This window comes from Oncorhynchus mykiss, unplaced genomic scaffold (genome assembly GCF_013265735.2).
Source record: "Oncorhynchus mykiss isolate Arlee unplaced genomic scaffold, USDA_OmykA_1.1 un_scaffold_218, whole genome shotgun sequence".
Taxonomy (NCBI): Eukaryota; Metazoa; Chordata; class Actinopteri; order Salmoniformes; family Salmonidae; genus Oncorhynchus; species Oncorhynchus mykiss.
In genome coordinates, this window is record NW_023493687.1 from 73158 (window position 1) to 100946 (window position 27789).

Here is a 27789-nt window from a genome sequence, read left to right on the forward strand (position 1 = left end):
GAGCAGATGTGTCTCTCCCCCTCTGGTCAAACAGAGTTACAGTACTGGGATAGATTCATCTTTCAGTCGTAAGGTTGTTAAATGAGGTTAAACAACACTGATCTAGGTCACTCGGAAAAAAGGCAATTAATTGTGAGAAAGATGGTCCCTGAAGGACAACAGAGAGACAGAGACAGGAACTTAGAGGTTGGGAGATACAACTGGGTCACTTGACAGAGACAGTGTCCTTTATTCAGAGACCACTGGCCACTGGTAAAAAATAAATTACAAATCAGTGACTGAACAATGTTTTTCACGTTTTTAGATCAAGTTTGAGAAGAGTCACAATATTGTTGCAGAGTTTGAAAGGTGAAGGAGCACAACATCCTGAAACCGGGCATAGTGTAGTGTTATGTAGTGTTATGTAGTGTTATCTAGTGTGTTATGTAGTGTTATGTAGTGTTATGTAGTGTGTTATGTAGTGTTATGTAGTGTTATGTAGTGTTATCTAGTGTGTTATGTAGTGTTATCTAGTGTGTTATGTAGTGTTATCTAGTGTGTTATGTAGTGTTATGTAGTGTGTTATGTAGTGTTATCTAGTGTGTTATGTAGTGTTATCTAGTGTGTTATGTAGTGTTATCTAGTGTGTTATGTAGTGTTATCTAGTGTTATCTAGTGTGTTATGTAGTGTTATGTAGTGCTATCTAGTGTGTTATGTAGCGTTATGTAGTGTTATGTAGTGTTATCTAGTGTGTTACAGTGCCTTGCGAAAGTATTCGGCCCCCTTGAACTTTGCAACCTTTTGCCACATTTCAGGCTTCAAACATAAAGATATAAAACTGTATTTTTTTGTGAAGAATCAACAACAAGTGGGACACAATCATGAAGTGGAACGACATTTATTGGATATTTCAAACTTTTTTAACAAATCAAAAACTGAAAAATTGAGCTAAGCTAAGGACCCTGGGACTAAACACCTCCATCTGCAACTTGATCCTGGACTTCCTGACGGGCCCCCCCTCTTTCTTTCTTTCTTTCTTTCTTTCTTTCTTTCTTTCTTTCTTTCTTTCTTTCTTTCTTTCTCTCTCTCTCTCTCGGAGGACCTGAGCCCTAGGACCATGCCTCAGGACTACCTGACATGATGACTCCTTGTTGTCCCCAGTCCACCTGGCTGTGCTGACTTGTTGCACCCTCGACAACCACTGTGATTATTATTATTTGACCATGCTGGTCATTTATGAACATTTAAACATCTTGTCCATGTTCTGTTATAATCTCCACCCGGCACAGCCAGAAGAGGACTGGCCACCCCTCATAGCCTGGTTCCTCTCTGGGTTTCTTCCTAGGTTCTGGCCTTTCTAGGGAGTTTTTCCTAGCCACCGTGCTTCTACATCTGCATTGCTTGCTGTTTGGGGGTTTTAGGCTGGGTTTCTGTACAGCACTTTGAGATATCAGCTGATGTACGAAGGGCTATATAAATACATTTGATTTGATTTGAAAATGTCAGTGAAGGCACTTGCCAGTTGGTCAGAGCATGCTCGGAGTACACTTCCTGGTAATCTGTCTGGCCCTGCAGCCTTGTGAATGTTGAGCTGTTTAAAGGTCTTACTCACACAGTCGTCCGGAACAGCTGATGCTCTCATGCATGCCTCAGTGTTGCTTGCCTCGAAGCGAGCATAGAAGTGATTTAGCTCATCTGGTAGGCTCGTGTCACTGGGCAGCTCGCGGCTGTGCTTCCCTTTGTAGCCCATAATAGTTCACAAGCCCTGCCACATCCGACGAGCGTCAGAGCTGGTGTAGTAGGATTCGATCTTAGTCCTGTATTTGCTGGGCTGAAGAGACTGAGATTCAAAAACCCATTTGCTGGACTGAAGAGACTGAGATTCAGAAACCCATTCGCTGGGCTGAAGAGACTGAGATTCAGAAACCCATTCGCTGGGCTGAAGAGACTGAGATTCAGAAACCCATTCGCTGGGCTGAAGAGACTGAGATTCAGAAACCCATTCGCTGGACTGAAGAGACTGAGATTCAGAAACCCATTCGCTGGACTGAAGAGACTGAGATTCAGAAACCCATTCGCTGGACTGAAGAGACTGAGATTCAGAAACCCATTCGCTGGACTGAAGAGACTGAGATTCGGAAACCCATTCGCTGGACTGAAGAGACTGAGATTCAGAAACCCATTCGCTGGACTGATGAGATTCATGTGTTTGTACCATGCTTTGTGTTGCTGACATGTTGTGTTGCTGACATGTTGTGTTGCTACTATGCTGTGTTTTCAAGTGTTGCTCCCATGTGTTCTCTTTATGTAGTGTTGATGTGTGTTTTCATGTTGTGTTGCTGACATGTTGTGTTGCTACTATGCTGTGTTTTCAAGTGTTGATCCCATGTGTTCTCTTAATGTTGATGTGTGTTTTGTCCTATATTTTATTGTTTAATCCCCCGTCCCCGCAGGAGGCCTTTTGCCCTTTTGGTAAGCCGTCATTGTAAATAATAATTTGTTCTTAACTGACTTGCCTGGTTAAATGAAGGTTACATAAAGGTTAAATCAATACAAATACAACGCCAGCCCCGGGCTACATGATCTGTGTCAGTGTGCGTGAGTGTCTTTCTCTGTTTTCCTCCCTACCTCCACTGCACCTGATCTGTCTTTTTCTCACGGGCACAGACACAGGCACAGACACAGACACAGACACAGACACAGGCACAGACACAGGCACAGGCACAGGCACAGGCACAGGCACAGGCACAGGCACAGGCACTGACACTGACACTGACACTGACACTGACACTGACACTGACACTGACACAGGCACAGGCACAGGCACAGGCACAGGCACAGGCACAGGCACAGGCACAGGCACTGACACTGACACTGACACTGACACTGACACTGACACTGACACAGACACAGACACAGACACTGGACCAGCAGAAACAAATCAATCGGTTAATTTCACACATTTATCAGCTTTGGCCTCAAACTCCCTTTTGTTGGTCTCTCAACTTTTTGATGATGTGCTTTTGACTTCGAATGTGAATTTGCGCCACCTTAACTAGGCCACCAATGGTCAGCCACCTCAGCTCGGCCACCATTGGTCAGCCACCTCAGCTCGGCCACCATTGGTCAGCCACCTCAGCTCGGCCACCATTGGTCAGCCACCTCAGCTCGGCCACCAATGGTCAGCCACCAATGGTCAGCCACCTCAGCTCGGCCACCAATGGTCAGGCACCAATGGTCAGCCACCTCAGTACCACCTCAGCTCGGCCACCATTGGTCAGCCAAATGCTCAATACAGATCATTATTACAGAGAACAGAGAAATTGCGCAAAAATCCTTAATACAACTTTTTTTTAAACCAAATATATATATATTTTTCGACCAGCCCACCTCAGTCCAAGATGGTCCAGCCCACCTCAGTCCAAGATGGTCCAGCCCACCTCAGTCCAAGATGGTCCAGCCCACCTCAGTCCAAGATGGTCCAGCCCACCTCAGTCCAAGATGGTCCAGGCCCTCTGACAACGGCCAATCAGCCCACCTCAGTCCAAGATGGTCCAGCCCACCTCAGTCCAAGATGGTCCAGGCCCTCTAACATTTGGCAGAATTGCCAAACGGCCAATCGGCCCATGTCCTGAAATCCGTTTTCCTTCCCTTTAATCAATTCTCAGAAATGTAGTACAAATATGTTCCACTAGGTGGCAGAATATCCCTGAAAACAACTTGTCATCCCCCCAGAGAGCGGTCCTGTCCATCCACTTACTGTAGTATCAAAACTCTCTGGCTCAGACGTAAAAGCATTTACACACTGTGATTCGCTCATGTTAGGATGTCTCACCTTGTGTTAGGATCTAACTGATCTACCATCGGCAGCATCCTGGCTCAGAGCATCCCTAAAGATGCAGGCTATTGGTCAATAATTTTTTAATTTCACCTTTATTTAACCAGGTATTTATATATATATATATATATATATATATATATAACACCCTAACCCTTTATTTAACCAGGTAGGCCAGGTGAGAACAAGTTCTCATTTACAACTGGCCCTACTTCAACGAGTCGGAGGAACAGGACGTACTACTCACCCTGGACCAGGACCTTAATCCCAGAGACTCGGAAACAGAAAAATGAACTGGAATATCTGGTGTTTGTTGAAGTCGTGTCTGAATAAGGACATGGATAATATACATCTAGCTGGGTTTCTCTACGCATCGGCAGGACAGAACGGCAACGTCAGGTAAGCTCAACGGAGGAGGTGTGTGTGTGTCTCTTTGTTAACAACAGCTGGTGTGTGAGCTCTAATATTAAGGAAGTCTCGAGGTGCTGCTCGCCCGAGGTAGAGTATCTCATGATAAGCTGTAGACTTTCGTAGCTGTCTACTTACCACCATAAAGTGATGCTGGCACTAAGATCTAATTGGACGAGCTGTATAAGGCCATAAGCGAATGAGAAAAGGCTCATCCAGAAGTGAGCTCCTAGTGGCCGGTGTTTTTGACGCAAGAAAACAGAAATACCATTTTTTTTTTAGGTATTTACCTCATTTCAACCAACACGTCACCTGTGCAATTAGAGGCGAAAAAACTTGAGACCACCTTTACTCCAAACACAGAAATGCGTAGAAATCTCTCCCTCGCACTCAATTTGGCAAATCTGACCATAACTTTAACGTCCTGATTCCTGCTTACAAGCAAAAACTCAAACAGGAAGTACCATTCAATATGGAAGTGGTTCAATGAAGTGGATGCTAAGCTACAGGACTGTTTCGCTAGCATAGACTGGAATATGTTGCGGGATTCCACCGTTAACATCGAAGACGTCGACCCCAGAGTGACCGTACGTACATATCCCAACCAGAAGCCATGGATTACAGGCAACATCCGCACCAAGTTAAAGGCCATAGAGCTGCCGCTTTAAAGGAGCGGGACACAAATCCAGACGCTGATAAGAAATCCCGCTATGCCCTCCGACGAACCATCAAACAGGCAAAGCATCAATACAGGACTAAGATCGAATCCTACTACACCGACTCTGACTCTCGTCGGATGTGGCAGGACGTGCAAACTATCACGGATTACAAAGGGAGACCCAGCCTCCCGGGTGGCGCAGTGGTTAAGGGCGCTGTACTGCAGCGCCAGCTGTGCCATCAGAGTCTGGGTTCGCGCCCAGGCTCTGTCGTAACCGGCCGCGACCGGGAGGTCCGTGGGGCGACGCACAATTGGCCTAGCGTCGCCCGGGTTAGGGAGGGCTTGGTCGGTAGGGGTGTCCTTGTCTCATCGCGCACCAGCGACTCCTGTGGCGGGCTGGGCGCAGTGTACGGTGTTTCCTCCGGCGCATTGGTGCGGCTGGCTTCCGGGTTGGATGTGCGCTGTGTTAAGAAGCAGTGCGGCTTGGTTGGGTTGTGTATCGGAGGACGCACAACTTTCAACCTTCGTCTCTCCCGAGCCCGTACGGGAGTTGTAGCGATGAGACAAGATAGTAGCTACTACAACAATTGGATACCACGAAATTGGGGAGAAAAAGGGGTAAATAAACGAGAAAAAAAAACAGAAAAAAAAACAGGGAGACCCAGCCGTGAGCTGCCAAGTGACGCTAGCCTACCAGACTAGCTAAATGCTCATAATATATCATAACATAACATACGAATTGTAATTCAGAACATATCCTACTAAATGGATGATGGACATCCACAAATGAATAGATACGATATGAAGCATAACAAATCTACCCCTGAGTCCAGGTTGGGCTAAGGCCTGAGGCCCACCCGCCATGTGCATCAGGAAACACAGGTATAGATCTCTAAACACCAGGCTCCGTGTAACCTTCTAAACACCAGGCCCCGTGTAACCTCCTAAACACTAGGCCCTGTGTAACCTAAACACTAGGCCCTGTGTAACCTAAACACTAGGCCCTGTGTAACCTAAACACCAGGCCCTGTGTAACCTAAACACTAGGCCCTGTGTAACCCCCTAAACACCAGGCCCTGTGTAACCCCCTAAACACCAGGCCCTGTGTAACCCCCTAAACACCAGGCCCTGTGTAGCCTACAGACAGACACCCAGTTGGGTCACACCTCTCTAGGGCAGAGTTTAGGACTGGCAACATCATTCATCAAAGTTATTTTGGCAGAGTACTGGAAGACACTGAGACTGACATAATGCATCTGCTTCATACAACTCTATGAATCTGTGCCAGTCATTTCTCTCTCCAGTAATTTCCTTTCAGACCAGTGAAGTGTGAGAACCCCTCCCCCCTGAGTCTGAGGTGATAGAGAGTATTCTATATCTCCTCTGTCTCCCTCCCACCCATGAGACAACCTGTCTCCCTACCATCCATGAGACAATCTGTCTCCCTACCACCCAGGAGACAATCTGTCTCCCTACCATCTAGGAGACAATCTGTCTCCCTACCATCTAGGAGACAATCTGTCTCCCTCCCATCTAGGAGACAATCTGTCTCCCTCCCATCTAGGAGACAATCTGTCTCCCTCCCATCCATGAGACAATCTGTCTCCCTACCATCCATGAGACAATCTGTCTCCCTCCCATCCAGGAGACAATCTGTCTCCTTCCCATCCATGAGACAATCTGTCTCCCTCCCATCCATGAGACAATCTGTCCCCCTCCCATCCAGGTGACAATCTGTCCCCCTCCCATCCAGGTGACAATCTGTCTCCCTCCCATCCATGAGACAATCTGTCTCTCTATACAGTCCCTATACAGCCCCTATACAGCCCTTATACAGCCCCTATACAGCCCTTATACAGTCCCTATACAGCCCCTATACAGTCAGATAAAGTGTTATAGCAGATAAAGTGTTATTATAGCAGATAAAGTGTTGTTATAGCAGATAAAGGTGTGTTATAGCAGATAAAGTGTTATAGCAGATAAAGTGTTGTGTTATTATAGCAGATAAAGTGTTATAGCAGATAAAGGTGTGTTATAGCAGATAAAGTGTTATAGCAGATAAAGTGTTCTAGCAGATAAAGTGTTATAGCAGATAAAGTGTTCTAGCAGATAAAGTGTTGTTATAGCAGATAAAGTGTTCTAGCAGATAAAGTGTTGTTATAGCAGATAAAGTGTTCTAGCAGATAAAGTGTTGTTATAGCAGATAAAGTGTTGTTATAGCAGATAAAGGTGTGTTATAGCAGATAAAGTGTTGTTATAGCAGATAAAGTGTTGTTATAGCAGATAAAGTGTTATAGCAGATAAAGTGTTGTTATAGCAGATAAAGTGTTGTAGCAGATAAAGTGTTGTTATAGTAGATAAAGTGTTGTTATAGCAGATAAAGTGTTCTAGCAGATAAAGTGTTGTTATAGCAGATAAAGTGTTGTTATAGCAGATAAAGTGTTATAGCAGATAAAGAGTTGTTATAGCAGATAAAGTGTTGTAGCAGATAAAGTGTTGTTATAGCAGATAAAGTGTTGTAGCAGATAAAGTGTTGTTATAGCAGATAAAGTGTTCTAGCAGATAAAGTGTTGTTATAGCAGATAAAGTGTTGTTATAGCAGATAAAGTGTTCTAGCAGATAGTGTTGTTATAGCAGATAAAGGTGTGTTGTGTACTGGACAAATACCTTACTCTAAGTCATTCCCAAACACTATCAACCTATGAAAACGTGACAGTGACAATGACAGAAAATGTAAAAACAGCTGTCTTCCTGGGGGTGTACGTGAACACATTTGAATGAGATATCGGGTAGGAGAAGAGGGTAGGAGAGAAGAGGGTAGGAGAAGAGGGTAGGAGAGGAGGGTAGGAGAAGAGGGTAGGAGAGAGGGCAGGAGAAGAGGGTAGGAGAGAGGGCAGGAGAGAGGGTAGGAGAGAGGGTAGGAGAAGAGGGTAGGAGAGAGGGCAAGAGAAGAGGGTAGGAGAGAGGGCAGGAGAGGAGGGTAGGAGAAGAGGGTAGGAGAAAGGGTAGGAGAAGAGGGTAGGAAAAGAGGATAGGAGAGAGGGTAGGAGAGAGGGTAGGAGTAGAGGGCAGGAGAGGAGGGTAGGAGAGAGGGTAGGAGAGAGGGTAGGAGAAGAGGGTAGGAGAAGAGGATAGGAGAGAGGGTAGGAGAAGAGGATAGGAGAAGAGGGTAGGAGGGAGGGTATGAGAGAGGGTAGGAGAAGAGGGTAGGAGAAGAGGGTAGGAGAGAGGTTAGGAGAGGAGGGTAGGAGAGAGGGTAGGAGAAGAGGGTAGGAGAGAGGGTAGGAGAGAGGGTAGGAGAGAGGGTAGGAGAAGAGGGTAGGAGAAGAGGGTAGGAGAGAGGGTAGGAGAAGAGGGTAGGAGAGAGGGTAGGAGAGAGGGTAGAAGAAGAGGGTAGGAGAAGAGGGTAGGAGAGAGGGTAGGAGAGAGGGTAGGAGAGAGGTTAGGAGAAGAGGGTAGGAGAGAGGGTAGGAGAAGAGGGTAGGAGAGAGGGTAGGAGAAGAGGGTAGGAGAGAGGGTAGGAGAAGAGGGTAGGAGAGAGGGTAGGAGAAGAGGGTTGGAAGAATATTAATTCCACACATTCCAGTGGCTGCTTCGATAAGCTCCTATGTGTTTCCATGGTGACATAATGGCCATGTTTCCATGGTGACATAATGGCCATGTTCTGATGTAGGTCTCTATTTAAACAGCATGTAATGAAATCCTCCTCAATGCTGTGACTATTTCTCACTAGTTGGGTCTTCATTTACAACGTTAAAAGGACTGATGAGGAGTTAGAGCTGCTGATTGGCTGCTGTTTAAACCCTTAAATGGGTTCCTATTCGTCGTTGTTCCCACTTTGATGTAATCCTGTGTGCCAGGGGTGTCGTGATGAAGAGGGTGTCACGACCTGCTGAGGAACATGTCTGTCCGCCTCCTGCCAAACACTTCAAACCAGAAATCAGGAAGAGAGGTGGGTATCAGAACTTCCTCATCTCTCTCCTGTCTACACCACTACAGGGAACATCAGTCATGTCTCCTGTCTACAGGAAACATCAGTCACGTCTCCTGTCTACAGGGAACATCAGTCATGTCTCCTGTCTACAGGGAACATCAGTCATGTCTCCTGTCTACAGGGAACATCAGTCATGTCTCCTGTCTACAGGGAACATCAGTCATGTCTCCTGTCTACAGGGAACATCAGTCATGTCTCCTGTCTACATCACTGCAGGGAACATCAGTCATGTCTCCTGTCTACAGGGAACATCAGTCATGTCTCCTGTCTACAGGGAACATCAGTCACGTCTCCTGTCTACAGGGAACATCAGTCATGTCTCCTGCCTACAGGGAACGTCAGTCACGTCTCCTGTCTACAGGGAACGTCAGTCACGTCTCCTGTCTACAGGGAACATCAGTCATGTCTCCTGTCTACACCACTTCAGGGAACATCAGTCATGTCTCCTGTCTACAGGGAACATCAGTCACGTCTCCTGTCTACAGAGAACATCAGTCACGTCTCCTGTCTACAGGGAACATCAGTCATGTCTCCTGTCTACAGGGAACATCAGTCATGTCTCCTGTCTACAGGGAACATCAGTCACGTCTCCTGTCTACAGGGAACATCAGTCATGTCTCCTGTCTACAGGGAACATCAGTCATGTCTCCTGTCTACAGGGAACATCAGTCATGTCTCCTGTCTACAGGGAACATCAGTTATGTCTCCTGTCTACAGGGAACATCAGTCATGTCTCCTGTCTACATCACTACAGGGAACATCAGTCATGTCTCCTGTCTACAGGGAACATCAGTTATGTCTCCTGTCTACAGGGAACATCAGTCATGTCTCCTGTCTACAGGGAACATCAGTCATGTCTCCTGTCTACAGGGAACATCAGTCACGTCTCCTGTCTACAGGGAACATCAGTCACGTCTCCTGTCTACAGGGAACATCAGTCATGTCTCCTGTCTACAGGGAACATCAGTCACGTCTCCTGTCTACAGGGAACATATGTCACGTCTCCTGTCTACAGGGAACATCAGTCATGTCTCCTGTCTACAGGGAAAATCAGTCACGTCTCCTGTCTACAGGGAACATCAGTCATGTCTCCTGTCTACAGGGAACATCAGTCACGTCTCCTGTCTACAGGGAACATCAGTCATGTCTCCTGTCTACAGGGAACATCAGTCATGTCTCCTGTCTACAGGGAACATCAGTCATGTCTCCTGTCTACAGGGAACATCAGTCATGTCTCCTGTCTACAGGGAACATCAGTCATGTCTCCTGTCTACAGGGAACATCAGTCATGTCTCCTGTCTACAGGGAACATCAGTCATGTCTCCTGTCTACAGGGAACATCAGTCATGTCTCCTGTCTACAGGGAACATCAGTCATGTCTCCTGTCTACAGGGAACATCAGTCATGTCATGCACTATATAGGGAATAGGGCCCTGGTCTAAAGCAGTGCACTATATAGGGAATAGGGCCCTGGTCTAAAGCAGTGCACTATATAGGGAATAGGGCTCTGACTGACTGTTTTCTCTTTCTGACTGACTTCTCTACAGAGGCTATGTTCAGTTTCCAGAAAATAAAAAAATATTTATTCAATGAAGAGTAGAAGGACAGTATATATATATACCTCTCAATACAGAGTCATTTAGACAGATCCTAGGACCTCTCAATACAGAGGACCTCCTGTCATTTAGACAGATCCTAGGACCTCTCAATACAGACGACCTCCTGTCATTTAGACAGATCCTAGGACCTCTCAATACAGAGGACCTCCTGTCATTTAGACAGATCGTAGGACCTCTCAATACAGAGGACCTCCTGTCATTTAGACAGATCCTAGGACCTCTCAATACAGAGGACCTCCTGTCATTTAGACAGATCCTAGGACCTCTCAATACAGAGGACCTCCTGTCATTTAGACAGATCCTAGGACCTCTCAATACAGAGGACCTCCTGTCATTTAGACAGATCCTAGGACCTCTCAATACAGCGGACCTCCTGTCATTTAGACAGATCCTAGGACCTCTCAATACAGAGGACCTCCTGTCATTTAGACAGATCCTAGGACCTCTCAATACAGCGGACCTCCTGTCATTTAGACAGATCCTAGGACCTCTCAATACAGCGGACCTCCTGTCATTTAGACAGATCCTAGGACCTCTCAATACAGAGGACCTCCTGTCATTTAGACAGATCCTAGGACCTCTCAATACAGAGGACCTCCTGTCATTTAGACAGATACTAGGACCTCTCAATACAGCGGACCTCCTGTCATTTAGACAGATCCTAGGACCTCTCAATACAGAGGACCTCCTGTCATTTAGACAGATCCTAGGACCTCTCAATACAGAGGACCTCCTGTCATTTAGACAGATCCTAGGACCTCTCAATACAGAGGACCTCCTGTCATTTAGACAGATCCTAGGACCTCTCAATACAGAGGACCTCCTGTCATTTAGACAGATCCTAGGACCTCTCAATACAGCGGACCTCCTGTCATTTAGACAGATCCTAGGACCTCTCAATACAGAGGACCTCCTGTCATTTAGACAGATCCTAGGACCTCTCAATACAGAGGACCTCCTGTCATTTAGACAGATCCTAGGACCTCTCAATACAGCGGACCTCCTGTCATTTAGACAGATCCTAGGACCTCTCAATACAGCGGACCTCCTGTCATTTAGACAGATCCTAGGACCTCTCAATACAGAGGACCTCCTGTCATTTAGACAGATCCTAGGACCTCTCAATACAGCGGACCTCCTGTCATTTAGACAGATCCTAGGACCTCTCAATACAGCGGACCTCCTGTCATTTAAACAGATCCTAGGACCTCTCAATACAGCGGACCTCCTGCCATTTAGACAGATCCTAGGACCTCTCAATACAGAGGACCTCCTGTCATTTAGACAGATCCTAGGACCTCTCAATACAGAGGACCTCCTGTCATTTAGACAGATCCTAGGACCTCTCAATACAGCGGACCTCCTGTCATTTAGACAGATCCTAGGACCTCTCAATACAGAGGACCTCCTGTCATTTAGACAGATCCTAGGACCTCTCAATACAGAGGACCTCCTGTCATTTAGACAGATCCTAGGACCTCCTGTCATTTAGACAGATCCTAGGACCTCTCAATACAGAGGACCTCCTGTCATTTAGACAGATCCTAGGACCTCTCAATACAGCGGACCTCCTGTCATTTAGACAGATCCTAGGACCTCTCAATACAGAGGACCTCCTGTCATTTAGACAGATCCTAGGACCTCTCAATACAGAGGACCTCCTGTCATTTAGACAGATCCTAGGACCTCTCAATACAGCGGACCTCCTGTCATTTAGACAGATCCTAGGACCTCTCAATACAGAGGACCTCCTGTCATTTAGACAGATCCTAGGACCTCTCAATACAGAGGACCTCCTGTCATTTAGACAGATCCTAGGACCTCTCAATACAGAGGACCTCCTGTCATTTAGACAGATCCTAGGACCTCTCAATACAGCGGACCTCCTGTCATTTAGACAGATCCTAGGACCTCTCAATACAGAGGACCTCCTGTCATTTAGACAGATCCTAGGACCTCTCAATATAGAGGACCTCCTGTCATTTAGACAGATCCTAGGACCTCTCAATACAGCGGACCTCCTGTCATTTAGACAGATCCTAGGACCTCTCAATACAGAGGACCTCCTGTCATTTAGACAGATCCTAGGACCTCTCAATACAGAGGACCTCCTGTCATTTAGACAGATCCTAGGACCTCCTGTGTTGTATGAAATCCTAGTCAGAGTCAGATATTTAGAGTCGGGCCAACTTTTATAATGTTTTTTTATATTGTTGTAATTCTAGATAGTCAGTTCCGTATCATTGTTTAAATATTCTCCATGTCATGTTAATGGGGAGACAATATGGCCGCCGTAGAATGTTCTATGTCATGTTAATGGGGAGACAATATGGCCGTCGTAGAATGTTCTATGTCATGTTAATGGGGAGACAATATGGCCGTCGTAGAATGTTCTATGTCATGTTAATGGGGAGACAATATGGCCGCCGTAGAACGTTCTATGTCATGTTAATGGGGAGACAATATGGCCGCCGTAGAACGTTCTATGTCATGTTAATGGAGAGACAATATGGCCGCCGTAGAACGTTCTATGTCATGTTAATAGGGAGACAATATGGCCGCCGTAGAATGTTCTATGTCATGTTAATGGAGAGACAATATGGCCGCCGTAGAACGTTCTATGTCATGTTAATAGGGAGACAATATGGCCGCCGTAGAATGTTCTATGTCATATTAATGGGGAGACAATATGGCCGCCGTAGAACGTTCTATGTCATGTTAATGGGGAGACAATATGGCCGTCGTAGAATGTTCTATGTCATGTTAATGGGGAGACAATATGGCCGCCGTAGAACGTTCTATGTCATGTTAATGGGGAGACAATATGGCCGCCGTAGAACGTTCTATGTCATGTTAATGGTGAGACAATATGGCCGCCGTAGAACGTTCTATGTCATATTAATGGGGAGACAATATGGCCGCCGTAGAACGTTCTATGTCATGTTAATGGGGAGACAATATGGCCGCCGTAGAACGTTCTATGTCATATTAATGGGGAGACAATATGGCCGCCGTAGAACGTTCTATGTCATGTTAATGGGGAGACAATATGGCCGCCGTAGAACGTTCTATGTCATGTTAATGGTGAGACAATATGGCCGCCGTAGAACGTTCTATGTCATGTTAATGGGGAGACAATATGGCCGCCGTAGAACGTTCTAGTGTGTGTGCATCATAACGCAGGAACCTCAATGTCCCATCTAAACTCTTTGCCCTGGCCTATCTGTTATTAGTGAGTAGTTGGAACCAACAAACACGAGACTTGGAAAAAGAAGACACGATATCCGAAAAATTCGCGCAGAAAACTCGCAGCTTTAATTCTTGCATTTTAAAGTTGACCAAAAAAAAAAAAAAAAAAATCCTGTGTAAAAACAACTACAAGACTAAATACAGGACACCAATACAAAATCTACAAAATCCAAAGGGTTACAAACATTTTGTTCTACAGATCATTTGACAGTATAAATTTATACAATACTGTGTGTGTTTATTTGGCACATGACCACATGACACCATGGTTTATTTATTTCTGACAGAAATGTTACATCCGACAGCTAAAAACAATATAGAAATACATTGAAAAGCCATTCCAATGTGAAAATCATTGCAGTAGTTGTGATCCTCAGTTATTTTTTTTTAAAAATGTACTTTCTTTACAAAACAGCAGTTATTAGAAAAAAATAAAAACATTCCAAGATTTGTCCAATGAACACGAAGCCAACTGAAACCACTGGTTTTAGGCCCTGATCTGGGGCCTCAGTTACATTCAATTAACAGGAGACGGAAGGGTCGGTTTAATGGGGTTCCTGACTGAGCAACTGGTTTAGGCCCTGATCTGGGGCCTCAGTTACATTCAATTAACAGGAGATGGAAGGGTCGGTTTAATGGGGTTCCTGACTGAGCAACTGGTTTTAGGCCCTGATCTGGGGCCTCAGTTACATTCAATTAACAGGAGACGGAAGGGTCGGTTTAATGGGGTTCCTGACTGAGCAACTGGTACGGTATAACTGATCCAGGAACTGGTGCAGGACTGAACGCTGGGGGGGGGGGGTGGAGAACGCCTGTGAGCTCTGAGAGGATGTCCAATATTGTATGTAGTGTATATATGGAGATGACTCATACACTATACGTTACATACTCTGTGTGTGTGTGTGTGTGTGTGTGTGTGTGTGTGTGTGTGTGTGTGTGTGTGTGTGTGTGTGTGTGTGTGTGTGCACTACATGACCAAAAATAAGTGGACTCCTGCGAGTCAAACATCTCATTCCAAAAATCATTGGCATCAATATGGAGTTGGTTCCCCCCCTTTGCTGCTATAACAGCCTCCACTCTTCTGGGAAGGCTTTCCACTAGATGTTGGAACATTGCTGCGGGGACTTGAGCCTATTCAGTCAGCCACAAGAGCATTAGTGAGGTCGGGCCCTGATGTTGGGCGATTAGGCCTGGCTCGCAGTTTGTGTTCCAATTCATCCCCATGGTTTTCGATGGAGTTGAGATCAGGACTCTGTGCAGGCCAGTCAAGTTCTTCCACACCGATCTCGACAAACCATTTCTGTATGGACCTCGCTTTGTGCACGGGGGCATTGTCATGCTGAAACAGGAAAGGGCCTTCCCCAAACTGTTGCCACAAAGTTGGAAGCACAGAATCATCTATAATGTCATTGTATGCTGTAGTGTTAAGATTTCCCTTCACTGGAATTAAGGGGCCGGAACCATGAAAAACAGCCCCAGACCATTATTCCTCCTCCACCAAACTTTACAGTTGGCACTATGCATTGGGGCAGGTAGTGTCCTCCTGGCATCCGCCAAACCCAGATTCGTTCTTCGGTCTACCAGATGGTGAAGCGTGATTCATCACTCCAGAGAACGTGTTTCCACTGATCCAGAGTGCTGGATGGCGGGGAGCTTTACACCACTCTAGCCGACGCCTGGTATTAGGCGTGGTGATCTGAGGCTTGTGTGCGGCTGCTCGGCCATGGAAACCCATTTCATGAGGCTCTCGGCGAACAGTTATTGTGCTGATGTTGCTTCCAGAGGCAGTTTGGAACTCGGTAGTGGAGGGTTGCAACCGAGGACAGATTATTTCCCGTTCTGTGAGCTTGTGTTGCCTACCACTTCGTGGCTGAGCCGTTGTTGCTCCTAGACGTTTCCACTTCACAATAACAGCACTTACAGTTGACAGGGGAAGCTCTATCAGGGCAGAAATTTGCCGAACTGGCTTGTTGGAAAGGTGGCATCCTGTGACGGTGCCACGTTGAAAGCGCTTCAGTAAGGTCATTCAACTGTCAATGTTTGTCTATGGAGATTGCATGGCTGTGTGCTCGATTTTATACACCTGTCAGCAACAGTGTTGCTGAAATAGACAAATCCACTAATTTGAAGGGGTGTCCACATACTTTTGTAATATATAGACACACACACACACAGAGTCATTAAAACTCATTTTTCAACCACTCCACAAATGTCCTGTTAACAAACTATAGTTTGTCCTTCTGGAAGGTTCTCCCATCTCTGCAGCACTCCACCAATGAGGCCTTTATGGTAGAGAGGCCAGACGGAAGCCACTTTTCAGTAAAAGGCACATGACAGCCCGCTTTGAGTTTGCCAAAAGGACTCTGAGAAAATGAGAAACAAGATTCTCTGGTCTGACGAAACCAAGATTGAACTCTTTGGCCTGAATGCCAAGCGTCATGTCTGGAGGAAACCTGGCACCATCCTTACAGTGAAGCATGGTGGTGGCAGTATCATGCTGTAGGGATGTTTTTCAGTGGCAGGGACTGGGAGACTAGTCAGAATGGAGGGAAAGATGAACAGAGCAAAGTACAGAGAGATCCTTGATGAAAACCTGCTCCACAGCGCTCAGGACCTCAGACTGGGATGAAGTTTCACCTTCCAACAGGACAACAACCCTAAGCACACAGACAAGACAGCGTAGGAGGGTCTTCGGGACAAGTGACTGTCCTTGACGAGCTCAGCGAGAGCCTGGACTTGAACCCGATCGAACATCTCTGGAGAGACCTGAAAATATCTGTGCAGCGACACTCCCCATCCAACCTGACAGAGCCTGAGAGGATCTGCAGAGAAGAATGGGAGAAACTCCCCAAATACAGGTGTGCCAAGCTTGTAGCATCATACCCAAGAAGACCAGAGGCTGTAATCGCTGCCAAAGGTTCTACAACAAAGTACTGAGTAAAGGGTCTAAATACAGTTTTAAAAATGTCTAAAAACCTGTTTTTGCTTTGTCGCTATGGGGTTGCGTTGTCGCTATGGGGTTGTGCTGTCGCTATGGGGTTGCGTTGTCGCTATGGGGTTGCGCTGTCGCGAAGGGGTTGCGCTATCGCGAAGGGGTTGCGCTGTCGCGAAGGGGTTGCGGCCTAGGAACAGTGGGTTCAGGGGCAGAACGACAGATTTGTACCTTGTCAGCTCGGGGGTTTGAACTTGCAACCTTCCGGTTACTAGTCCCACGCTCTAACCACTAGGCTACCCTGCCATTGGTCAGTGGCAAGGCTTGAGCTGGTCATAGGAGCTGCTGTCTCTACAAAGCTTTGCTGCTGTCGACAAACCAGAGGAAAAAGTTGGTTCTCCGTAATAACACAGTGACTTTCACAACATCACTGGGCGGGAGGCCACAAGCTCGTCCATCACCACTGAAAACCATCAGCACATGAACACACACATGCACCATACGAACAGGAACCTGCTCCAAAACAAAGCCCCTCCTTTTAAAATAAACCCCTCCCCCCCAGATTGAAACGTGTTCAACATGTCCCAGTCGAAACATCTAAAATTAAATGTGCCGTTGTTTCTCTTCACAACATCACTGGGCGGGAGGCCACAAGCCCCTCCTTTTAAAATAAACCCCTCCCCCCAGATTGAAACGTGTTCAACCTTTCTGTTTCCTACTTTTAGGAGAGGGATCTCGTTCAACTTATTAACAGCCCATAACCGAAGGCTGTGAACAAATGTCTTGAAGGATCTGCTTAAAGGATCATTCTAACATTTTAAATGCACATTTCCATTTTAAAGTCTTTAAAAAAAAATTTTTTTACAAAACAAAAGTATTTAAGAGAAACATGTCAAAAATAACCACGTAGTTAACATCAATAACCACATTATCTGTGACAGGAAGTGTCCCAAAAGGGCCCTATTCCCTATATAGTGCACTACGGCAGACCAGAACCCACCCTATTCCCTATATAGTGCACTACTTTAGACCAGAACCCACCCTATCCCCTATATAGTGCACTACTGCAGACCAGAACCCACCCTATCCCCTATATAGTGCACTACTTTAGACCAGAACCCACCCTATCCCCTATATAGTGCACTACTGCAGACCAGAACCCACCCTGTCCCCTATATAGTGCACTACTTTAGACCAGAACCCACCCTATCCCCTATATAGTGCACTACTTTAGACCAGAACCCACCCTATCCCCTATATAGTGCACTACTTTAGACCAGAACCCACCCTATCCCCTATATAGTGCACTACTTTAGACCAGAACCCACCCTATCCCCTATATAGTGCACTACTTTAGACCAGAACCCACCCTATCCCCTATATAGTGCACTACTGCAGACCAGAACCCACCCTATCCCCTATATAGTGCACTACTTTAGACCAGAACCCACCCTATCCCCTATATAGTGCACTACTTTAGACCAGAACCCACCCTATTCCCTATATAGTGCACTACTATAGACCAGGGCCCATAGAGCTCTGGTCTCTGTAGTCTGCAGTAGTGCACTATATAGGGAATAGGGCCCTGGTCTAAAGTAGTGATCTATATAGGGAATAGGGCCCTGGTCTGCAGTAGTGCACTATATAGGGAATAGGGTGCCCTTTGGGACACTTCCCCTGGGGACAGTCCTCTTCCTTTAATTCACTAGAGGTACTTCAAACCATCACTAAAGGCCTTTAACAGTATCTGCATAGTACGATATGGAGACCCCATATTTAACTTGAGTCTGAAAAATACCAGCACAAATATCAATTCAAAATATTACAACTAAAACACAAGTGTATCAAGCTTGAAAAACACACCCACATATACATCCACATACTAACAGTAAAATAACTCAAAACAATTCTCTCTCATTCCCTCTCTCTCTCTCATTCCCCCCCTCTCTCTCTCTCATTCCCTCCCTCTCTCTCTCTCATTCCCTCTCTCTCTCTCTCTCATTCCCTCTCTCTCATTCCCTCTCTCTCTCATTCTCTCTCTCTCTCATTCCCTCCCTCTCTCATTCCCTCTCTCTCTCTCTCTCATTCCCTCTCTCTCATTCCCTCTCTCTCTCTCATTCCCTCTCTCTCTCTCTCTCTCATTCCCTCTCTCTCTCTCATTCCCTCTCTCTCTCTCATTCCCTCTCTCTCTCTCATTCCCTCTCTTTCTCTCTCTCTCATTCCCTCTCTCTAACTGTTTACGATACACACAAGAGCTAGGAGGACCTAGTTGAGGGCAGTGGGTGTGTCCAGTACGGAGCGTTGAGAACCAAACAGAGAGTCCAGTTTACAGCCTTAAAACAGGATGGTATACATCTCAAACTGCATCCTATTCCCTACGTAGTGCACTACTGCAGACCAGGGCCTACCGGGCTTAAGGTACTGCTATACAGGGAATAGGGTGTGATTTGGGATGTAAACCCTAGGACTTATCGAATACACGGCGAGTGGACTGGATCACATCATGACTGGGATCATGAGAGCCTGGAGATGTTGTCAGGTTGCTGCTGGGAGTGGTTAGAGGAGGAGGAGTCTGGAGAACATGGCTGGCTCTCATTGGCCCGTTGTCTTCAGTGTCATCATTTGAAGGCTTGTCTTCTTCATCAGTTTGCTCCAAAGGTGGAGGGGGGGAGGGGCTATTTGGATTCACCCAAATAAACACTGGAAATAGAATGACAAAGACTGGTTAGTGGAGGTAACAGACTGGTTGGTGGATGTAACAGACTGGTTGGTGGAGGTAACAGACTGGTTAGTGGAGGTTGGTGGATGTAACAGACTGGTTAGTGGAGGTAACAGACTGGTTGGTGGAGGTAACAGACTGGTTAGTGGAGGTAACAGACTGGTTAGTGGAGGTTGGTGGATGTAACAGACTGGTTAGTGGATGTAACAGACTGGTTAGTGGAGGTAACAGACTGGTTAGTGGAAGTTAGTGGATGTAACAGACTGGTTAGTGGAGGTTGGTGGATGTAACAGACTGGTTAGTGGAGGTTGGTGGACGTAACAGACTGGTTGGTGGACGTAACAGACTGGTTAGTGGAGGTTGGTGGATGTAACAGACTGGTTAGTGGAGGTTGGTGGATGTAACAGACTGGTTAGTGGAGGTTGGTGGATGTAACAGACTGGTTAGTGGAGGTTGGTGGATGTAACAGACTGGTTAGTGGAGGTTGGTGGATGTAAGAGACTGGTTAGTGGAGGTTGGTGGATGTAAGAGACTGGTTAGTGGAGGTTGGTGGATGTAAGAGACTGGTTAGTGGAGGTTGGTGGATGTAACAGACTGGTTAGTGGAGGTTGGTGGATGTAAGAGACTGGTTAGTGGAGGTTGGTGGATGTAAGAGACTGGTTAGTGGAGGTTGGTGGATGTAACAGACTGGTTAGTGGAGGTTGGTGGATGTAACAGACTGGTTAGTGGAGGTAACAGACTGGTTAGTGGAGGTTGGTGGACGTAACAGACTGGTTAGTGGAGGTAACAGACTGGTTAGTGGAGGTAACAGACTGGCTAGTGGAGGTTGGTGGACGTAACAGACTGGTTAGTGGAGGTAACAGACTGGTTAGTGGAGGTAACAGACTGGTTAGTGGAGGTTGGTGGATGTAACAGACTGGTTAGTGGAGGTTAGTGGATGTAACAGACTGGTTAGTGGAGGTTGGTGGACGTAACAGACTGGTTGGTGGACGTAACAGACTGGTTAGTGGAGGTAACAGACTGGTTAGTGGAGGTTGGTGGACGTAACAGACTGGTTAGTGGAGGTAACAGACTGGTTAGTGGAGGTAACAGACTGGCTAGTGGAGGTTGGTGGACGTAACAGACTGGTTAGTGGAGGTAACAGACTGGTTAGTGGAGGTAACAGACTGGTTAGTGGAGGTTGGTGGATGTAACAGACTGGTTAGTGGAGGTTAGTGGATGTAACAGACTGGTTAGTGGAGGTTGGTGGACGTAACAGACTGGTTGGTGGACGTAACAGACTGGTTAGTGGAGGTTGGTGGACGTAACAGACTGGTTAGTGGAGGTTGGTGGATGTAACAGACTAGTTAGTGGAGGTTGGTGGATGTAAGAGACTGGTTAGTGGAGGTTGGTGGATGTAACAGACTGGTTAGTGGAGGTTGGTGGATGTAAGAGACTGGTTAGTGGAGGTTGGTGGATGTAACAGACTGGTTAGTGGAGGTTGGTGGATGTAAGAGACTGGTTAGTGGAGGTTGGTGGATGTAACAGACTGGTTAGTGGAGGTTGGTGGACGTAACAGACTGGTTAGTGGAGGGTGGTGGATGTAACAGACTGGTTAGTGGAGGTTAGTGGATGTAACAGACTGGTTAGTGGAGGTTGGTGGATGTAACAGACTGGTTAGTGGAGGTTGGTGGATGTAACAGACTGGTTAGTGGAGGTTGGTGGATGTAAGAGACTGGTTAGTGGAGGTTGGTGGATGTAACAGACTGGTTAGTGGAGGTTGGTGGATGTAAGAGACTGGTTAGTGGAGGTTGGTGGATGTAAGAGACTGGTTAGTGGAGGTTGGTGGATGTAACAGACTGGTTAGTGGAGGTTGGTGGATGTAACAGACTGGTTAGTGGAGGTTGGTGGATGTAACAGACTGGTTGGTGGATGTAACAGACTGGTTAGTGGAGGTTGGTGGATGTAACAGACTGGTTAGTGGAGGTTGGTGGATGTAACAGACTGGTTAGTGGAGGTTGGTGGATGTAACAGACTGGTTAGTGGAGGTAACAGACTGGTTAGTGGAGGTAAAAGACTGGTTAGTGGAGGTTGGTGGACGTAACAGACTGGTTAGTGGAGGTAAAAGACTGGTTAGTGGAGGGTGGTGGGTGTAACAGACTGGTTAGTGGAGGTTGGTGGATGTAACAGACTGGTTAGTGGAGGTTGGTGGATGTAACAGACTGGTTAGTGGATGTAACAGACTGGTTAGTGGAGGTTGGTGGACGTAACAGACTGGTTAGTGGAGGTAACAGGCTGGTTAGTGGAGGTTGGTGGATGTAACAGACTGGTTAGTGGAGGATGGTGGATGTAACAGACTGGTTAGTGGAGGTAACAGACTGGTTAGTGGAGGTTGGTGGATGTATCAGACTGGTTAGTGGAGGTTGGTTGATGTAACAGACTGGTTAGTGGAGGTAACAGACTGGTTAGTGGAGGTTAGTGGATGTAACAGACTGGTTAGTGGAGGTTGGTGGATGTAACAGACTGGTTAGTGGAGGTAACAGACTGGTTAGTGGAGGTTGGTGGAGGTAACAGACTGGTTAGTGGAGGTTGGTGGACGTAACAGACTGGTTAGTGGATGTAACAGACTGGTTAGTGGAGGTTGGTGGATGTAACAGACTGGTTAGTGGAGGTTGGTGGATGTAACAGACTGGTTAGTGGATGTTGGTGGATGTAACAGACTGGTTAGTGGAGGTTAGTGGATGTAACAGACTGGTTAGTGGAGGTTGGTGGATGTAACAGACTGGTTAGTGGAGGTTGGTGGATGTAACAGACTGGTTAGTGGAGGTTGGTGGATATAACAGACTGGTTAGTGGAGGTTGGTGGATGTAACAGACTGGTTAGTGGAAGTTGGTGGATGTAACAGACTGGTTAGTGGAGGTTGGTGGACGTAACAGACTGGTTAGTGGAGGTTGGTGGACGTAACAGACTGGTTAGTGGAGGTAACAGACTGGTTAGTGGAGGTTTGTGGATGTAACAGACTGGTTAGTGGAAGTTGGTGGATGTAACAGACTGGTTAGTGGAGGTTGGTGGAGGTAACAGACTGGTTAGTGGAGGTTAGTGGAGGTAACAGACTGGTTAGTGGAGGTTAGTGGATTTAACAGACTGGTTAGTGGAGGTTGGTGGAGGTAACAGACTGGTTAGTGGAGGGTGGTGGATGTAACAGACTGGTTAGTGGAGGTTGGTGGATGTAACAGACTGGTTAGTGGAGGTTGGTGGAGGTAACAGACTGGTTGGTGGATGTAACAGACTGGTTAGTGGAGGTTGGTGGATGTATCAGACCGGTTAGTGGAGGGTGGTGGATGTAACAGACTGGTTAGTGGAGGTTGGTGGATGTAAGAGACTGGTTAGTGGAGGGTGGTGGATGTAACAGACTGGTTAGTGGAGGTTGGGGGATGTAACAGACTGGTTAGTGGAGGTAACAGACTGGTTGGTGGATGTATCAGACTGGTTAGTGGAGGTAACAGACTGGTTGGTGGATGTAACAGACTGGTTAGTGGAGGTTGGTGGATGTAACAGACTGGTTAGTGGAGGTTGGTGGAGGTAACAGACTGGTTAGTGGAGGTTAGTGGAGGTAACAGACTGGTTAGTGGAGGTTAGTGGATTTAACAGACTGGTTAGTGGAGGTTGGTGGAGGTAACAGACTGGTTAGTGGAGGGTGGTGGATGTAACAGACTGGTTAGTGGAGGTTGGTGGATGTAACAGACTGGTTAGTGGAGGTTGGTGGAGGTAACAGACTGGTTGGTGGATGTAACAGACTGGTTAGTGGAGGTTGGTGGAGGTAACAGACTGGTTGGTGGATGTAACAGACTGGTTAGTGGAGGTTGGTGGATGTATCAGACTGGTTAGTGGAGGGTGGTGGATGTAACAGACTGGTTAGTGGAGGTTGGTGGATGTAAGAGACTGGTTAGTGGAGGGTGGTGGATGTAACAGACTGGTTAGTGGAGGTTGGGGGATGTAACAGACTGGTTAGTGGAGGTAACAGACTGGTTGGTGGATGTATCAGACTGGTTAGTGGAGGTAACAGACTGGTTGGTGGATGTAACAGACTGGTTAGTGGAGGTTGGTGGATGTAACAGACTGGTTAGTGGAGGTTGGTGGATGTAACAGACTGGTTAGTGGAGGGTGGTGGATGTAACAGACTGGTTAGTGGAGGTTGGTGGATGTAACAGACTGGTTAGTGGAGGTTGGTGGATGTAACAGACTGGTTAGTGGAGGTTGGCGGATGTAACAGACTGGTTAGTGGAGGTTGGTGGATGTAACAGACTGGTTAGTGGAGGTTGGTGGATGTAACAGACTGGTTAGTGGAGGTTGGTGGACGTAACAGACTGGTTAGTGGAGGTAACAGACTGGTTAGTGGAGGTTGGTGGAGGTAACAGACTGGTTAGTGATCCACACAGCACGAGGGGGTCTTCGATCTCACACTAAGGGGTGAGACATACACAGGAATGAAACGAACAGGAAACCTAAATGAATAGAGTGTAGCCTCACATTGTCTTGACCCCCAAGGTAGGGCGGTTTAGAACTGCCCAGCGCTGCTGGGGTCACACTGTAACAGACGCACGATGGAGGGGTCACTTTTAGCCCCTTTAATGAACTCTTCCAGAGACAGTTTACCTGGAGAAACACAACAGGAGACAGTCAGGTTAGATTCACCTTTAATGAACCCCCTTAGAGACAGTTTACCTGGAGAAACACAACAGGAGACAGTCAGGTTAGATTAACCTTTAATGAACCCCCTTAGAGACAGTTTACCTGGAGAAACACAACAGGAGACAGTCAGGTTAGATTAACCTGTAATGAACTCTTCCAGAGACAGTTTACCTGGAGAAACACAACAGGAGACAGTCAGGTTAGATTAACCTTTAATGAACTCTTCCAGAGACAGTTTACCTGGAGAAACACAACAGGAGACAGTCAGGTTAGATTAACCTGTAATGAACCCCCTTAGAGACAGTTTACCTGGAGAAACACAACAGGAGACAGTCAGGTTAGATTAACCTTTAATGAACTCTTCCAGAGACAGTTTACCTAGAGAAACACAACAGGAGACAGTCAGGTTAGATTAACCTGTAATGAACCCCCTTAGAGACAGTTTACCTGGAGAAACACAACAGGAGACAGTCAGGTTAGATTAACCTTTAATGAACTCTTCCAGAGACAGTTTACCTGGAGAAACACAACAGGAGACAGTCAGGTTAGATTAACCTTTAATGAACCCCCTTAGAGACAGTTTACCTGGAGAAACACAACAGGAGACAGTCAGGTTAGATTAACCTTTAATGAACCCCCTTAGAGACAGTTTACCTGGAGAAACACTAGACATGAGTATATATCATTATCAAATAGAGACCTCGACGTTTGGACAACAATCTGAAAACCATTGAGTAAGTAGGTCCCCAACTGGTGGAAACCCTAGAAATCAGATGTGGGATTATTAACAGGTGGTAACCCTAGTAGTCAGATGTGGGATTATTAACAGGTGGTAACCCTAGTAGTCAGATGTGGGATTATTAACAGGTGGGATTATTGACAGGTGGTAACCCTAGAAGTCAGATGTGGGATTATTAACAGGTGGGATTATTAACAGGTGGTAACCCTAGAAGTCAGATGTGGGATTATTAACAGGTGGTAACCCTAGTAGTCAGATGTGGGATTATTAACAGGTGGGATTATTAACAGGTGGTAACCCTAGAAGTCAGATGTGGGATTATTAACAGGTGGGATTATTAACAGGTGGGATTATTAACAGGTGGTAACCCTAGAAGTCAGATGTGGGATTATTAACAGGTGGTAACCCTAGTAGTCAGATGTGGGATTATTAACAGGTGGGATTATTAACAGGTGGTAACCCTAGAAGTCAGATGTGGGATTATTAACAGCTGGTAACCCTAGTAGTCAGATGTGGGATTATTAACAGGTGGGATTATTAACAGGTGGTAACCCTAGAAATCAGATATGGGATTATTAACAGGTGGGAATATTAACAGGTGGTAACCCTAGAAGTCAGATGTGGGATTATTAACAGGTGGGATTATTAACAGGTGGGATTATTAACAGGTGGTAACCCTAGAAGTCAGATGTGGGATTATTAACAGGTGGTAACCCTAGTAGTCAGATGTGGGATTATTAACAGGTGGTAACCCTAGTAGTCAGATGTGGGATTATTAACAGGTGGGATTATTAACATGTGGTAACCCTAGTAGTCAGATGTGGGATTATTAACAGGTGGGATTATTAACATGTGGTAACCCTAGAAATCATGTGGGATTATTAACATGTGGTAACCCTAGTAGTAAAATGTGGGATTATTAACAGGTTGTAGTCCTAGAAGTCAGATGTGGGATTATTAACAGGTGGTAACCCTAGTAGTCAGATGTGGGATTATTAACACGTGGTAACCCTAGTAGTCAGATGTGGGATTATTAACAAGTGGTAACCCTAGTAGTCAGATGTGGGATTATTAACAGGTGGGATTATTAACATGTGGTAACCCTAGTAGTCAGATGTGGGATTATTAACAGGTGGTAACCCTAGTAGTCAGTTGTGGGATTATTAACAGGTGGGATTATTAACAGGTGGTAACCCTAGTAGTCAGATGTGGGATTATTAACAGGTGGTAACCCTAGAAGTCAGATGTGGGATTATTAACAGGTGGTAACCCTAGTAGTAAGATGTGGGATTATTAACAGGTGGTAACCCTAGTAGTCAGATGTGGGATTATTAACATGTGGGATTATTAACAGGTGGTAACCCTAGTAGTCAGATGTGGGATTATTAACAGGTGGGATTATTAACAGGTGGGATTATTAACATGTGGTAACCCTAGTAGTCAGATGTGGGATTATTAACAGGTGGGATTATTAACAGGTGGGATTATTAACAGGTAACCCTAGTAGTCAGATGTGGGATTATTAACAGGTAACCCTAGTAGTCAGATGTGGGATTATTAACAGGTGGGATTATTAACAGGTGGGATTATTAACATGTGGTAACCCTAGTAGTCAGATGTGGGATTATTAACAGGTGGGATTATTAACAGGTGGGATTATTAACAGGTAACCCTAGTAGTCAGATGTGGGATTATTAACAGGTAACCCTAGTAGTCAGATGTGGGATTATTAACAGGTGGTAACACAGTATCCACATGTTCATATCGTCATACCATCCTTCTCATCCCAGGATTTAGGGTATTACCGGTTTAGCACAGAAGGGGGCGCTGAAAAGCCCACTGGGCCTCTATTACCAGAATGCTAACCAAATTACCACAAACTAATAGCAAAATCACATTGACGCTGTTAGCTAAATGCTAACAAGCGAAAAAGTACATAAACGAATTGCAAAGACAAACAAATCCCTCTCATAAAGTTATACAAGCATAGTTAGTAGTTACCGGATGTAAAGATATACAAGCATAGCTAGTAGTTACCGGATGTAAAGATATACAAGCATAGTTAGTAGTTACCGGATGTAGAGTTAAACAAGCATAGTTAGTAGTTACCGGATGTAGAGTTATACAAGCATAGTTAGTGTACATCCGGTAACACTAACACGGTATACCCTATACCAGTACACTAACACGGTATACCCTATACCAGTACACTAACACGGTATACCCTATACCCTATACCAGTACACTAACACAGTATACCCTATACCAGTACACTAACACGGTATAGCCTATACCAGTACACTAACACGGTATACCCTATACCCTATACCAGTACACTAACACAGTATACCCTATACCAGTACACTAACACGGTATACCCTATACCAGTACACTAACACGGTATACCCTATTCCCTATACCAGTACACTAACACGGTATACCCTATACCAGTACACTAACACGGTATACCCTATACCAGTACACTAACACGGTATACCCTATACCAGTACACTAACACGGTATAGCCTATACCAGTACACTAACACGGTATACCCTATACCCTATACCAGTACACTAACACGTTATACCCTATACCAGTACACTAACACGGTATACCCTATACCAGTACACTAACACGGTATACCCTATACCAGTACACTAACACGGTATACCCTATACCAGTACACTAACACGGTATACCCTATACCAGTACACTAACACGGTATAGCCTATACCAGTACACTAACACGGTATACCCTATACCCTATACCAGTACACTAACACGTTATACCCTATACCAGTACACTAACACGGTATACCCTATACCAGTACACTAACACGGTATACCCTATACCAGTACACTAACACGGTATACCCTATACCAGTACACTAACACAGTATACCCTATACCAGTACACTAACACGGTATAGCCTATACCAGTACACTAACACGGTATACCCTATACCCTATACCAGTACACT

The 27789-nt window shown here is 45.9% G+C and overlaps 1 protein-coding gene and 1 long non-coding RNA gene across 13 annotated transcripts in view; one reads left to right on the top strand and one right to left on the bottom strand.

The window, feature by feature from the left end:
• Positions 1-18788: 18788 nt before the first annotated feature.
• ncalda (neurocalcin delta a) overlaps positions 18789-27789 on the bottom strand; it is a 93305-nt gene continuing 84304 nt past the window's right edge. For 7 of the 12 annotated variants that reach the window (XM_036973034.1, XM_036973030.1, XM_036973027.1 and 4 more), the window contains 2 exons: positions 23907-24032; positions 18790-19378 (listed from right to left, as the gene is read on the bottom strand). In XM_036973034.1, the coding sequence (XP_036828929.1) occupies positions 23935-24032 (98 nt within the window). In that variant the 3' untranslated portion in view covers positions 18790-19378; positions 23907-23934. Of the gene's footprint in view, positions 19379-23906; positions 24033-24087; positions 24585-24672; positions 24723-27789 lie in introns of those variants that run through there. The other 5 variants (XM_036973035.1, XM_036973029.1, XM_036973036.1 and 2 more) reach the window with 3 other exon arrangements.
• Positions 20295-21774, top strand: LOC118947914. Its single transcript, XR_005042055.1, has 3 exons — positions 20295-20409; positions 20577-20690; positions 21747-21774. It is a non-coding gene; the product is annotated as an uncharacterized LOC118947914 (long non-coding RNA).